Source organism: Myotis nattereri (assembly GCF_964212035.1).
Source record: "Myotis nattereri genome assembly, chromosome: 5".
NCBI classification, from domain to species: domain Eukaryota; kingdom Metazoa; phylum Chordata; class Mammalia; order Chiroptera; family Vespertilionidae; genus Myotis; species Myotis nattereri.
Window position 1 is genome coordinate 73,013,199 of NC_138080.1, and position 14,293 is coordinate 73,027,491.

The window sequence follows — 14,293 nt, forward strand, 5'->3', positions numbered from 1 at the left end:
AGGAAGTACATAATGAATGATACAGCCCAGCAGGTCAGTAAGTCTGCAGGGGCTTGAAAGCACATTATGAAGTTGGATTTGACCCTAAAGGTAGTAGAGAGTTATTAAAGGTTTCTGTCTTTCCTGTTTATTTGGTTTTTTTAAGTCATAACTCACCCGGCCAGTGTAGCTCAGTGGTTGAGCGTCAATCTATGAACCAGGGGGTCATGGTTCGATTCCTGGTCAGGGCACGTGCCTAGGTTGCGAGCTCAATCCCCAATGTGGGGCATGCAGGAGGCAGCCTATCGATGGTTCTCTGTCATCATTGATGTCTCTCTCTCTCTCTCTCTCTCTCTCTCTCTCTCTCTCTTCATTGCTGAAATAAAAATAAAAAAGTCATAACTCAAATTCAAACTTTATAGAGGGGCAGACAAAAAAATCTCTTCCATTTCCAAATCCCTGGTCTCACTTTCCAGAGGCAATCACTACTAAAAATTACATGAATGTTCCTTCTAGAAACATTCTCTTCATAACTAAACCATAAATGTGAATCTGTCCTTTACCTTGGCTACATGCATGGGGTCCCACTGGTCATGCTGTCCCCTGGCTTTTTCACTTATTTTATTCTGGGCATCCTTCCTCTTCACTCCACACATTCTGACAGCTATGAGGGGTCCCAGTGGTTGTCCTGCATTTTCTGAACACACTTCTTATCACCAGCCATGTCCTCCTGCACCTCCGTACACCACCAGTCTGTCTTCAAGGCCATCCCTGGAGGTGGGCGTGCTGGCCCAGATGCTATGTGCACTGAAATTGATAAATGTCCTTCCAAAAAGATTACAGCCAATTTACTTCCCCAGCAAGAGCCAGGGGAAGTAAATTGCATGGAATCGCATGGTTGGACCAACATCTTAAAAGATCACTCAGTCATTCATTCAATAAATATTTATTGGGAGCTACTAGCTTACTACTTGCTAGTCATTTTCTTGACTCTGAAGATACATCACTACATGCAACAAACCCCCCCTCCCCCGCCGTCATGGAGCTGACATTCTAATGGTAAAGCCAAGTCATAAGCAATAAACCAATGTAATATGTCGGATGATGACAGGTACTGAGAAGAAAATCGGAGCAAGGCAAGGGAGATGCAGAGCTCCAGCCAGTGTTGGGGAGGAGGCTGTTTTATACAGGGAGCAGACCATGCAGATATCGGGCAGAAAAGCATTCCAGGCAGAGAGGACAGCCAGTGCAAAGGCCCTGGGGCAGGGGGTGTTCGAGGATCAGCCAGGCAGCCAGAATGGCCAAAGCAGCAAATCGAAGGAGAGGTACTGGGGCCAGAAAATGCAGAGTCTCACGGGCCATTATAAGAAAGTTACTTTAACTTATAAGGTTGAGGAGACACTTACATGGTTCTGAGCACAAGAGGGACAGGATCTGCCTTGAGTCCTATTACGATCCCTCTGGCTGCTGTGTTGAGAATGAGCTGCTTGGGATGAAGAAAAAAGCAGGGATGATCCAGGGGGAGATGGTACGGGTTACGCTCAGGGTGGCAGGCAGAGGCTGGGTATACTTTGAAGGCAGATCCATTATGTTTTGCTGATGGATGGGATGTGGGCTGTGGAGAAAGTTAAGGGTGACTCTAGGGATTTGGGCCTGAGAAGCAGCAGGTGGCTTTGGAGATGAGGGCAGGAAGAGCGGGCTTCAGGCTCGCTGTGGCTGCTGAGTGTGCAATGGAACCGAGCTGCTCGCAGACCCAGCTGCCTGCCAGAAGCTCTCCCTGGCTGTCCCCCAGGTACCACACACTTGGCTTGTCCAAAACGCAGCTCCTCCTTTCCCCACATCTCCTGCCCAGCACCATTGCCTGGCAACCCACCCACCCCCAGCCAGAATCCTGCGGTCCACCCCCACCAGCACCCCCTACAGCCAGCTGGTTCCTGTCATTCTTCCCTCAGAGCTCTCAATCCTGCCGACTCCCATTCCCCAGGACCTTTCCTGTACCTCTCATCTAGACATTGCGGCTGCTCAGGTCCGCTGCAGAGAGGGGCTGGGTGAATGAATGAAGGACTGGATGAATGAGATTGAATGAAGGACTGACCAGCCTCCTCATAAGCCTTGGCCAGCCCCTCCCCTCCAGCCCCAGCCTCCACGCCATTCCAGAGCAATCTTTGAAAACACACATGTTGGACTATATCCCTTCTTAGACTATAAACTATTCACAGCCCCCCAGGGCCTACACAGACATAACTGGTAGCCTACAGACATATTTTGTTTAGCCCCCAGAGTGTCGTAGTTGGTTTTGTTTTTTTTTAATCTTGAATTAATTAGGACATTTTACACTAAAGTGCTGGATTTCCCACTTCTCACTGGTACTACCAGGATGCATTTCTTCAGAACAATACTTGGCTGGTGAAGTAGTGGTTCTCCCCTCAGACGGGTCATACACTCTCCGGTTTGCTACAGTCTTCTCCACTCCCTATTGTTTTATACTTAGCCTGCTTCCCTCACTTAAATTACTACCTAGCCCCAGAGTCTGTGACCCCTGGGCTAGAGGACAAAAGCATAATTTCTAGCAGCATGGGGTGGGCTGACAAGGAAGGGTGATGGTAACGGAAGTTAGACTGTGGCCAAATGGTGAAGGGCCCTGAATGCCATGTTAGGAAGTCAGGGTCACCGGGGGCAGTGATGTGGATGGGTTAGTGGTTTTAGCCCCGGCCCTCTGGGCATGAGGGGACCAGACGTGGGCAGAGAATCTGGTGAGGAGGCCTGGCTGCGAGGAGGAGGGTGAGAGAGAGGAGCCCCGGATGGAGGCTCTTCTCCGCTGGGTCTCCCCTGAGTCTGAGTCTACTCCCTCTGTGTTTCAGAGCCCGACAGCAGCCTGGGGCTGAAGCACGGTCATGAGGGCAGGTGGACAGTGCTGAAGAACCGGCCTGGCTCCAGTGGCTTCGAAAGGACCCCAGCCCTCGAGGACCCCAGCCCACAGCCCTCTGCTGCCCACAGGATGGGAGCCTGGGGGCTGGGAGCCCGGCCATGAGGGATTACTGCTCCTCCCCACGAAAGGCCAGCCCTGAACCCCCCAGGCACACCCCTGCCCCAAGCCCAGGCATGGACTCTAGACACAGCAACCCCAGTGGAACTGGGGAAGGGGCCTCCTGCTCTGAGGATCCTGGCAGGAGTTTGGCCTGCCCATCCCTGACCTGCATCCCTCCCCAAGAGGCAGCCACGAAAGAGACAGTGGGAGCACTTGGAGCCTCGATCTCAGGGACACCAGAAGTCACCTCCTCTGGGAAGCCAGAGCATGTGTCCTTGGCGAAAACTGACCCCTCATCCTCGGAGAGCAGAAAGCCTATGTCCTTGGAGAAGCTGGACTCCACGCCTTCAAAGCAGGCAGATTCCACTGGCAGAGAAAAGGAAGATGCCGGGTCCTTGAGAAAGGCAGGTCCCATGTTCATAGGAAAGACAGAGCCTGCCGTCTTGGGAAAGGGGGATCCGGTGGCTTCTGGAAGGATGGATCCTGGAACCTCAAAAAAGGAAGATCCTGTATCCTCGGCCAAAGTGGGCCCTGCGTGCCCAAGACAGGAGGAACCCAGGTGTTCAGGACAGAAGCTCCTTGTGTCCTCAGAAGAGGTGGGTTCTGCACCGGCGGGTGAGGCAGATCTTGTGTCCTTGGGAAGGAGAGACCCTGGAAAGACAGATCCTGGCTCCTTGGCAATGCTGACTCCAAGGTCGCCGGTCAACATGGAGCCCGTGTCCCATGGAACAGTGGCTCCGGGGGCGACAGGAAGGGGCCGGCCCGTGGAGATGACAGATCCTGTATCCATGGGAAATGCGGACACGGTGTCCTCTACAGAAGAGGACCCTCGGTTCCTGGGAATGATGGCGCCCGCCTCCTCAGGAAAGGGAGCTCCCACGTCTGTGAGCATGACAACAGCCGGGCCTGCTGGGCAGGCGGACGCTGGCTCCTTGACCAAGGTGGGTCCAGTGCCTCTGGGGAAGGTGGATCCTGTGTCCTCGGAAAAGCCAGAGCCCCTGTCTCCCGGGCAGGCTGAACTGGCATCCGTGGGAAAGACAGGAGCTGTATCCCCAGAAAAGGAGGACTCGGAGTCTTCCCGAAAAGTGGACCCCCCCATTTCTGTGGGAAACAGAAAAACATCGCCTGCTGGGAAAGTGAACCCTGAATCTTTAGGAAAGACAGACCCTGTGCCCTCGGTCCCAGGGGACCCCACGTTCTTGGGAACAGCGGGACCCCCGTCTTCTGTAAAAACTGGGGCAGTGGCTGAGGGGGAAGCAGCGCCGCTGTCCTCAGAGAGAGCAGGCCCCGTGGCCTCCGGAAAGGTGGGTCCCACCACCTCAGGGAAGGCCGAGCCCGCCCTGGGCAGGGTGGACCCTGGGAGCAGGGGCGGAGCGGACTCCGTGTCTCCAGGAAAGGGGGCGCCCCCAGCTCTAGGGAAAACAGCCCTGGCCCCCGCGGGAAAAGCCGATGCCGGCCCGGAGGGAAAGGTGGGTGCTCGGCCTCCCGAGAAGGGGAATCCTGTGAACTCCACAACGGTGGGCCCCGGGGCCTCGGGGCCCGCAGACACAAAGCGCCCTGCGCGTGAGGGGCCCCCTGCGCCAGGAAACGCAGAGGCTGCGTCTCGGCGGACGGAGCGGCCGCTGGCCCTGGAGAGGGAGGATCCTGGAGCCTCAGGAAAGGCAGGCCCCGTTGCCTCCGGGAAGGCGGAGCCTGCGGCCCTGGGGAAGGCCGCCCCCGCGCCGCCCCCGGGAAGAGCAGAGCCCCCGTCCTTGGGGAGTGTGCCCCCTCCGGCTCCGGAGCAGGCGGAGGCCCCCGCCGGGCGCAGGCAATCCGATGGTAAAGCCTGCGGCTCAGCCGCTTCTCCCTCGGTCGCGGTCGCCGGGAGCGGCGGGGGCCTCGCGCAGCCAGCGCCGGCGGTCAGCGCGGAGGCCTGCAGCCTGGGCCCGAAGGACCCCGCGGCCGCCGGGGCCCGGGGCAGCCCTGGCCCGGAAGCCGATGCCCCCGCGCCGGGCCCGCGGACTCGTGACAACTTCACTAAGGCGCCGTCGTGGGATGCAGGTGCCCCGCCGCCGCGCGAGGACGCGGGCACGCAGGCGGGCGCGCAAGCCTGCGTGTCGGTCGCGGTGAGCCCCATGTCTCCGCAGGATGGCGCGAGCGGCCCGGCCTTCAGCTTCCAGGCGGCGCCGCGCGCGCCCAGCCCTGCGCCCAGGCCGCCCTCGCGTCGGGACGCGGGCCTGCAGGTGTCGCTGGGGGCCGCCGAGACGCGCTCTGTCGCCACTGGACCCATGACGCCGCAGGCCGCCGTACCGTCCACCGCGCCGCCCGCCTTCCCCGAGGTGCGGGTGCGGCCGGGCTCGGCGCTGGCTGCCGCCATGGCGCCCCCGGAGGCTGCCGAGCCGGTGCGCGACGTGAGCTGGGACGAAAAGGGCATGACGTGGGAGGTGTACGGCGCCTCCATGGAGGTGGAGGTGCTGGGCATGGCCATCCAGAAACATCTGGAGCGACAGATCGAGGAGCACGGCCGCCAAGGAGCACCTGCACTGCCCGCAGCCGCCCGCCTGGGCCCTGGCCGCGCAGGTTCGGTGCGTGCTGCGCCCCCCGAGGGTGCCGCCAAGCGCCCGCCAGGCCTCTTCCGCGCGCTGCTGCAGAGCGTGCGCCGGCCCCGGTGCTGCTCACGAGCCGGACCCACGGCCGAGTGATCAGCTCCCCTTTTGTACGCCCGGGTTTCCACCCTTCTCAGGCTCCCTTCTTGACCCCAGACCCCTGGAAGGGATCCCTTGGACATGCCACAGGCCTCCAAGGTATGGGCAGCCTCTAGGGCCTTCCCATCCTCTTTTTCCCAGCTCCCTCCCCGCCCACACAAATGAGCCCTCTCTACCCAGCTCCCTCCTGGCCATGAGTCCAGGAGCCCAGCCCTGACTCCCTACTGTCCCCTCACAGCTCTCAGCTCCACTCCCTCCCAGTCACACTGGGCGACCTCAGGGACCTGCTCAGTACCCCAGCCCTGAGCGCGGAGAGCTGGTGGGCTGCCAGTGTCAGCCAGGTCCCAGAATGAGAGAGACTGTGCATAAGCTCCAAGTGTGCAAGGATTGGTGTGTGAGGCCCCGGAGTGTGCAAGGCTCTGAATGTGAGGCCCTGGGCCCCAAGGATTGGTGTGTGAAATTGTGTCCTCCCCACGGGCCTTCCCCATGGCCCAGGCATCTCTTGCATGCTGGTAGTCACCCCCGATTCCTGTCTCCCCCTCACCTGACCCAACTCCCAGCCCTACATCCACCCTCGCAGAACACTCCTTACAATCCCCAGATGGGGGAGGCAGCTGCAGGAGTGCCCTGGCACTGCAGTTGAAAGGAGAGTCACAGAAGGGTCAGAGGGTCTCGGACAGGTCTGGGTTACAGGTCTTGGGCCACAGGCAGACTGAGTGGCAGCTGGTCTTGGGTATTGGGGCGGAACGGAGAGCTCATTCTACAACCACGGTTGTCCTTTAAAGGCCTCCCTCTCCAGCCTCTTGTACCCCCTGTGCTGTGAGCCCCACAAGTCTCTGAAGACCACTCAGAACACCTAGTCCTCCCCCACCCCCAGCCTTGGTTTTTGGCTACAAACTGTCACAGTATACATTGGTAATAAAATGTTCCCCCAACTCTCATCAGTTGTGATTGGCTGCAAGCAGAAGGGAGCAGAGCAACACAGTAGAAGTATATTATTATATGCAGGGACGGTAGGTATAGTTTGGGGGAAACAGAATCTCTTCCGAGGTAGACCAGAAGAGTGGGGCCCATGCAGGGCTCTGTGGCAGGGCCCTGTCACAGGTCGGTGGTATCCAGGCCAGCATTGGTGAAGGACAACGCCTGCTGCTGTCCACCTGTGCCCGCCGTCCTTCCTGACAGCACCACGCTCAGGGGCTCTGCGTCCGGCTCCATCGGACTCTGTGGGGGCTCCTTCTGTAGGGGGAGAGAGGAGAGGTGTGAAGGACAGGGACATGATGGGGTGATGTCTCCAGGCCCTGAGGAAGTGGGTAGGCCTTCTAGCCCACACAGACAGATGGCTCCTTGGCCGGAGTCCCACCCTGCTCCTCTTGGGGCCTCAGTTCTCTGGCTGTGTCCCAGAGGTCGCCATGCCACTGGAGGGACGGGTGGACCCAAGTGAAGGGCTGGACCTCACTTGATGGGAGAACTACTCTGGCCTTTGCCCCATCCACAGACACAGCAGCACTTTGGTGTTCGGCCCAGTCCTGAATAATGCCAGGCCCTGGATCCTGTGCCAAGGAGCCAGTCCAGCAAAGTTCCTGCCACCTGCACCCCACGGCAGGCACCGTGCTGGCAGGCTGCGTCAATGGCGCAGTCTATCCATTACCTGAAGTACCCACAGGAATCCCGTGAGGGAGGAATTGTGTGCCCCATTTTACCGATGTGGAAACTGAAGCTGAGAGGGTGCTCATGGCCAGGGAAGGGCAGCGCAGGGTTTGGGCCACTGGCCTTGCTGGCTCTAAAGTTTATCCTCAGCACAACACTGCCTCTGGTGCAATCTGACATCTCCTTCTGCAGCCAGGGTCTCACTCTGTTCATTGTGGTGCACACTCACACATCTCCCTGCCTCCCCCCCACACACACACACACACCGCCACCCCGCCCTTGTACATGCTGCACACACACAGCCAAACAGACACACTTCAGAACTGAACCCTTCTGTAGCCCAGGCAGCCCCCGGGCTCCGCTACTGCACAGCAGAGCACCGCAGGGCAGAGCCCCAGCACCGTCCCTGGGGGACCACCAGGGCTTTTCAGGCTGAGCTGTTCCTGGTAAACAGTGGAGCATCTGAGCTGCCCCAGGTCAGGCTAAACATTCTCCTTGTGCTCCCTAGAGCCCTCGCCACTACCCCCCTCGGGAGCTGTTGGCACGGTGCAGCCCAGGGAAATGCTACTCGCCTTGGAGACGGCCTGGGTTCTAGTCTGTACTTGACTTGCAAGCATTCTAACCTTGGGCAAGTCAGCACCCCTCCCTGGCCTTGGTTGTTTTAAACGGTAGGATTGGATGATCCCTTGGGTTTCTTATACCTCCCCCACCAACGCAGAGGTCTTGAGTGGGTCAGGGCACCAGGCATCTGAGGAAAAAGGCCCCCCACTGTGTTCCCCACTCAGCCAAGGGAGAAGAGGGGCAGCCAGTTCCTGAGAAGGCCCCAGGGCCTCCACGCCTGCCTCCTGCTCATTAAATATAATGACCCCCTGCCATCCCAGGACAGTCGTGGCTCTCTCCTGGCTTTGAAGGCTCTCGGTGGCCTGGCCCCCTCCCTCTCCAGACTCTTCAGAGCTCTCTGCCTTTCCCAGCTCACAGGTCCAGCCCCACTGCTGGGGCCCCTGACTGCATTGCCCTCTGGGGAGCAGCTTTGGCCTCCGCCTGTCTGGCCACCAGCTCTGGCAGGCAAGACTATTTCCTTCTGCCTCAGTTACCCCTAAACATGTCCGTGGGAGTTTTCCAACCTATCTTCAACCAGAGATGAGCTGTTTACCCAGAGACCTCCACCACTGCCTGGCAGCCCGGATTGCCATCTATGACTCCCATCCTGGGATCCTGTTTGGAGGCCTTCATGTTACAGCCAGACCTCTGTGCAACAGTCTGGTATTTTAATGCCCATGAGAGGCTTTGGTTGGCCAAGTCCTTCCATGTAAGGCATTCTCAAGGGAAAGTAAGCACTGAAGGAATGGTGGGGAGCCCCAGAGAGCAGGACCTAGCTGAGGGTAGGACCCAGAGGGCCGTGGATACCTAACCGCTCCCCCACACACACAGAACCTCAGACTATTAACATTCAGTGGGCCCTAGCGCTTCTTCTCCAGTGGTGGTTTTCTAAGTGGGAAGGAGAGATGGTAGTTCCTTCCGGTTCTGGCGCCCACCCCTGCAGGGAGAGGACGCATCATCCACGCCTCTCCTGCTTCTCAATCCTGCCCGCACTGAGGACCCCAGGGCTTTCACAGCACATTCATGCCAGGCCCACCTCAGCCCTCGGATCAGAGTCCCTGGGCTGGGAGGCAGTATTTCTAAAGAGCTCCCCAGGTGATTCTAAGCAGCAGCCAGGCCGTGCGAACTCTTGAGCCAATAGAACCAGCTGACTTATTGAACAAATGGTGGTACTGGTGCTTATTTGAGCCTACCTTCTCTCCTTTGCTAGGATATATTCACCTCCACATCTCTTCCCCCCACCCTGCCAGCTCTTCTATACGGGATATAAAGGCAGGGAAGCAGATAATTTAGCACTTACTTTGTGCCAGGTGGTCTTTATACCCACTCTTATTTCATCCTCACAACAGCCCTACATGGTTGGTGTTCTGATCCCCATTTGCAGGTGAGAAAACAAACCAGAGGGAGAAGTCACCCACCCCGGGTCACAGTGAATAGTAGAGGAGCAAGGCTTGGACCCCATTCCAAAGCCATAAGGTGTCTCAGGGCCCGGAGCAGAAAGGCTAGGTCAGAAGCAGACCCTTCTGCTCTGTCCTGACCCCACTTCTTCAGAGAAGGACCCCAAGTCAGAATCCCCAGGCAACAACTAATGCCCCATCTTGCCTTGATTTCCTGTTTGGTCTTTTCCAGGTCCACAGAGTTGTCATCCAGGGAGTTGAGGCTATGGGGGAGATGATGGAATTCAGACAGTTGGCAGGCCCAGTCCTCCCTGTCTGTGGTCAAGAACCACCATTGCCTCTACCTTCTTCTCTACCACACCATCATCATCACCACCACCATTACAGCCACCATCACCATCACACCATCACACCATCACCACACCATCACCAGCACCATCATCACCACCATCACTCCCACCATCTCCACCACTATCACCACCACCATCACACCATCACCATCACACCATCACCAGCACCATCATCACCATCACTACCACCACCACCATCACAGCCATCATCACCATCACACCAGCACCAGCACCATCATCACCACCATCACTCCCACCATCTCCACCACTATCACCACCACCATCACACCATCACCATCACACCATCACCAGCACCATCATCACCATCACTACCACCACCACCATCACAGCCATCATCACCATCACACCAGCACCAGCACCATCATCACCACCATCACTCCCACCATCTACCACCACCACATCATCGCTACTATCTCCACCATTATCACCACCAGCTCCATCACCAACTCCACCACCACCCATCATCACCACCATCACCACCACCACCTGCACCATCACTACCACCACCAACCAGCATGGTTATGAGTGACACTGCTCACCTGAGATGGTCCAGGTCGCTGGAGGAGGATTGGGACTCAAAGCCCAGGTCCTTGGTGGGGAGGTTCAGCACGGGATTGGCCCTGGAGAAAAGGCCTAGTCAAGCGGCGTGTGCCTCAGCCGCCCCATGGGGCCTCTTACTCACCCTTTGATCCCACTCACCGCTCAGCAGTGTACATGTTAGTCCCAGGGATGGCAGAGGTTGAGGGCATCACCCCTGCTGCTGTTTTCCGGGCCTCCTTGGCAGCCTTTATAGCCCGAAGCTTCCGGCGGTAGCTGTGGGGAACCAGGAAAGGGATCACTACTTTCCCTGCACACCCACTATGTGTCCAGTGCAGGCCCTGGGAGTGTGACTTCAGAACAACCCTGACAAGTAAGAGGATTTCCTCCATTTTGCAGTGTACAAGTAACTGTCAAAGAAGGAAAAAGATTTGCCAAAGGCCACACAGTTGACTAGTGTCAAGGCCTAGACTCAAACCCAGATGTGACTGCTGACTGCAAATGATTGGAAAAGGAAAAAGAAACAGCATTTATTAAGTGCATTTTAGGTGCCAGACATCTTGCTGGGTGTGAGATGCACATTGCTTCCTTGAGGACTTTGAGGAATCTAGTCTCATGCCCATGATGCAGATGAGGAAACTGAGGCTTGAGGAGGGGAGATGACTCAAGATGTCACAACAGGTCAATGGGAATTGAATACAGGTATACCTGACACCTAAACCCAAGCTCTATTTACCCCCTCTCCTTTATGGCTGGCGGGGGGGGGGGGGGGGGGGCGGGCGGGCAGAGGTGGGGTTGGAGACACAGGATGATGGGAATGTTACCTCTTTCGGGTACACAGGAGGGCCATGGTCATGATCACGATGACCAGCAGCAAAGCCACTCCCAATCCTATGATGACGCTACTGAGCACCTTCGGCAAATCTGAGTTCTGGTTAGCCTGGGAGCCCTGGAGAAAGAGTGTGAGGGAGGCCCTGGGGTCCACAGACACACCCCACCCCCTCCCCCACTGCTTTCTTCCTGCGGCCACTCACCAGCACCACCAGCCCCAGCTGCACCAGCTGTGCCTCTGCATCCCGGTCTTCCCGGATCATCCTGTCCACACAGCCCCGCTCAGGCCCGAGGGACGTGGCATCCCCCGGGCTTCCTGGCCACCCTCCGGCCCCACCCCCACGGGCAGTCCCACTCACACGCTCAGCTCATCAATTGTCAGGGCCGACCCATTTGAGAAGACAAAGTAGGCATCGAGGTAGGAACGGCCTCGGTCCCTGGAATGGGCAGGGGTGAAGCGTTAACAGGAGCCTAGAACCACCCAGCAGCCCCTCCTGCTGCTCCTCTTCCTCACCAACCACTGGGCCTGCGGGCACTCACCGAGCTGTGGACTCTATGTCCTTAATGTCCACAATGTAGACAGTAGTCCTGGTCGCCTGGGCCAGAGCCCTGCAAAGGGGCAGGTGTCACAGAGGCCTGGGGTAGGGTCTTAAACCAGGCCAGTGGCCAGGGCCCTGCCAGTGAAATTAGGAATTGTGTGAATTAGGAAGGGGCACTTCCACCGGACAGCTCCACTGGCTAAGAAGGTAGCACCTCTGTGCAAAGAGAGGAGGAAGCTCTTCCTCTGGGGTTGGGTTAACAGCTTAGCGAGCAGAGTGCACAGCCTTAGCAACTGTACATGACAGCCCTATTGAGGTTGGTCCCTGCCCAGCCAACCATAGGCGTCTGGGGACGTGCAGAAAGGAGGTGCAGGTACAGGGTCAAAGACAGGACAAGATATGAGTCTGAGACAGGGCTGAGAGACATTCCATCCTGGCCTTATCAGGGACCAGGCTCACAGGCCATGTTCTTCCCCACACCCGCTTCCAGGCTCCCCAGACCTACGCCTTAATCTTGTCCGTGTTGGCGCCCACCTCCTCCTTGCTCGTGGAGAACTGCAACCTCACACGGTAACTCTGATCCACAGTGAAGAGCTATGGAGGGGGCATGGGAGAAGATGAGGCACAAGGGACCCAGGGGCTGGCAGAGGACACCAGGGCTGGAGGCAGGGCCCAAAGCTCACGTTCAGGGTGATGTTGGCTTCCAGGGCAGGACCCACTGAAGGTCTGTCCTGGGCCTGGACAGTCACTTGGTAGGTGCCTTGGCGAGTGGCATCAAGGCTGGTCTTAAGCCTATGGGAGGTAAGAGGGACCAACTCAGCCTTGGGACTCAAGCTGGAGTCCTCTGGAACCCACTTGTGCCCTTCCAAGGATGAGGAACTCACTGCCTTGAGGTCCCCTTTGGGCTTCCCCCACCCCCATCCAGGGGCTGCCCGTAGTTACTCAATGTGGCCAATGAACACATCAGCCTCTGCAGAGGTGGAGACCCGGAAGAAGTCCTGGAAGGGGAGCACGGCCCCATCCTTAGTGATGAAATCCGCTTGGAGGATGGAGAAGACGATGGCCCCGTTGCTCCCTGAGTCATTGTCTCTGGCCTGGGAGCAAGAGTGGACAACATTTGTGGGCCAGGCCAGGGAGCCCTCACCCCCAGCAGGAATCAGAGGCTAGAGTGGCCTGGAAGGCTGGTCTGCATAATCTCTATCAGCCTTCCACAGGCCACCCCAACTGAGCAAATGCTTTGAACATTACAATTCAAGTTCTGGCAAGTCCCTGCCTCTGGCCCCCCAACCCAACAGGTTACCAACCAAAAGTCCCTTTCATGCGGAAATCCTACCCTGCCCCACCTACCCATTGCCACACACACATTCAGATTTCCTGAGCACTTACTGTGCGCCAGGCTCCTTCCCTTGGAGCCCTCATTTCAGTGCTTACTGACATGAGTACAAATTCCCCTAATGAACCATAAAATGACTGGGAGAGAGGGCACGAATATTTTTATTCATTCTAGTGCCTTTTAGAGAAAAATATAGCCAACACACAGAAGCATGAGTCTACTATATCACTGTTCAGGATGAGGCCAAAGCTGGTGTTTAAGTTTTTAAAAAAAAGTTGATTTAAAGAAAATTGCTCAAAGCCATGGCCAGACACATGACATTGGAAGACAATTGGCTAAAGACTGGAAAACTGACTCTTTAAGACTTTGAAGGAAACTGAGGCTCCAAGAGAGACCCTGTCCTACCAAAAACCCAGCTCTCATGAGGCAGGCCAGGCCCTTTCCACAGCACAGCGAGTGGCACCCATACACCACCGCCTCTGGGTTAGAGGTCGCTGCCAGGAACTGCCAGCTTCTTGTCTAGAGGGCAGCTGAGTTCCAGAAAGGCATGGCAACTGCCCAGGTCAGCAAGAGGCCAGCCTGGCCCAGGCCCCAGGCTGTGTGGGAGGCCTCGCCACTTGGCATAGGTAAATACACCCGTGTCCGACACCATAAAGCAGAGGTCCTCAAACTTTTTAAACAGGGGGCCAGTTCACTGTCCCTCAGACATTCCACACATGTGCACTGCGGGCCCGGGACGAGTCGGCTGCTAAGCAGGACAGGCAGCAGCGGCAAAAACACCCGGCGGGCCGGATAAATGTTTTCGGCGGGCCGCAGGTGGCCCGCGGGCCGTAGTTTGAGGACCCCTGCCATAAAGAATTGAGTCTTTTGCCCTAACCGGTTGGCTCAGTGGATAGAGCGTCGGCTTGCGGACTGAAAGGTCCCAGGTTCGATTCGGGTCAAGGGCATGTGCCTTGGTTGCGGGCACATCCCCAGTAGGGGTGTGCAGGAGGCAGCTGATCCATGTTTCTAACTCTCTATCCCTCTCTCTTCCTCTCTGTAAAAAATCAATAAAATATAGTATAAAAAAAAATTGAGTCTTTTATGATGTTGCTCTGGAAATGACTTAACCACAAGGAACTTGTTTAATGTACGGTTGATTTTTCTCTAATACTCAAGAATCCTGGTGTAGTGAAACAAATCTAGCCTGCAAGTGGTTTTTATGGTCATGAAGTTTTTATGAATACTAAATTTAACAATGAATGAAGTTTAATTATATCAATTAGGCAGGTGTTCATTTCCATTCTGGCGTTTTCTTTTCAGATGTTGAAGTCAATAAATTTCCTTTCTGGTGTTAAAACATCGGGG

The 14,293-nt window shown here is 56.8% G+C and overlaps 2 protein-coding genes across 2 annotated transcripts in view; one reads left to right on the forward strand and one right to left on the reverse strand.

Annotated features, from left to right (window-relative positions):
- The first annotated feature begins 2,933 nt into the window (after positions 1–2,933).
- GPRIN1 (G protein regulated inducer of neurite outgrowth 1) lies at positions 2,934–6,632 on the forward strand. Its single transcript, XM_081090705.1, has one exon. It carries the CDS (start codon positions 3,007–3,009, stop codon positions 5,686–5,688), a length of 2,682 nt encoding a protein of 893 aa, XP_080946831.1. The 5' UTR covers positions 2,934–3,006; the 3' UTR covers positions 5,689–6,632.
- A 32-nt stretch (positions 6,633–6,664) lies between these two features.
- CDHR2 (cadherin related family member 2) overlaps positions 6,665–14,293 on the reverse strand; it is a 32,186-nt gene continuing 24,557 nt past the window's right edge. Inside the window, exons 22-32 of the mRNA XM_081093246.1 lie at positions 12,556–12,707; positions 12,297–12,405; positions 12,119–12,207; positions 11,615–11,683; positions 11,434–11,511; positions 11,278–11,338; positions 11,068–11,192; positions 10,406–10,519; positions 10,246–10,326; positions 9,541–9,598; positions 6,665–6,927 (exon numbers count right to left, since the gene is read on the reverse strand). Of these exons, the coding sequence (XP_080949372.1) occupies positions 6,790–6,927; positions 9,541–9,598; positions 10,246–10,326; positions 10,406–10,519; positions 11,068–11,192; positions 11,278–11,338; positions 11,434–11,511; positions 11,615–11,683; positions 12,119–12,207; positions 12,297–12,405; positions 12,556–12,707 (1,074 nt within the window). The 3' untranslated portion in view covers positions 6,665–6,789. The remainder of the gene's footprint in view (positions 6,928–9,540; positions 9,599–10,245; positions 10,327–10,405; positions 10,520–11,067; positions 11,193–11,277; positions 11,339–11,433; positions 11,512–11,614; positions 11,684–12,118; positions 12,208–12,296; positions 12,406–12,555; positions 12,708–14,293) is intronic.

Excerpts from the sequence above, each read along its gene's own strand:
- GPRIN1 (XM_081090705.1), top strand. The coding sequence starts at position 3,007 with ATGAGGGATTACTGCTCCTCCCCACGAAAGGCCAGCCCTGAACCCCCC.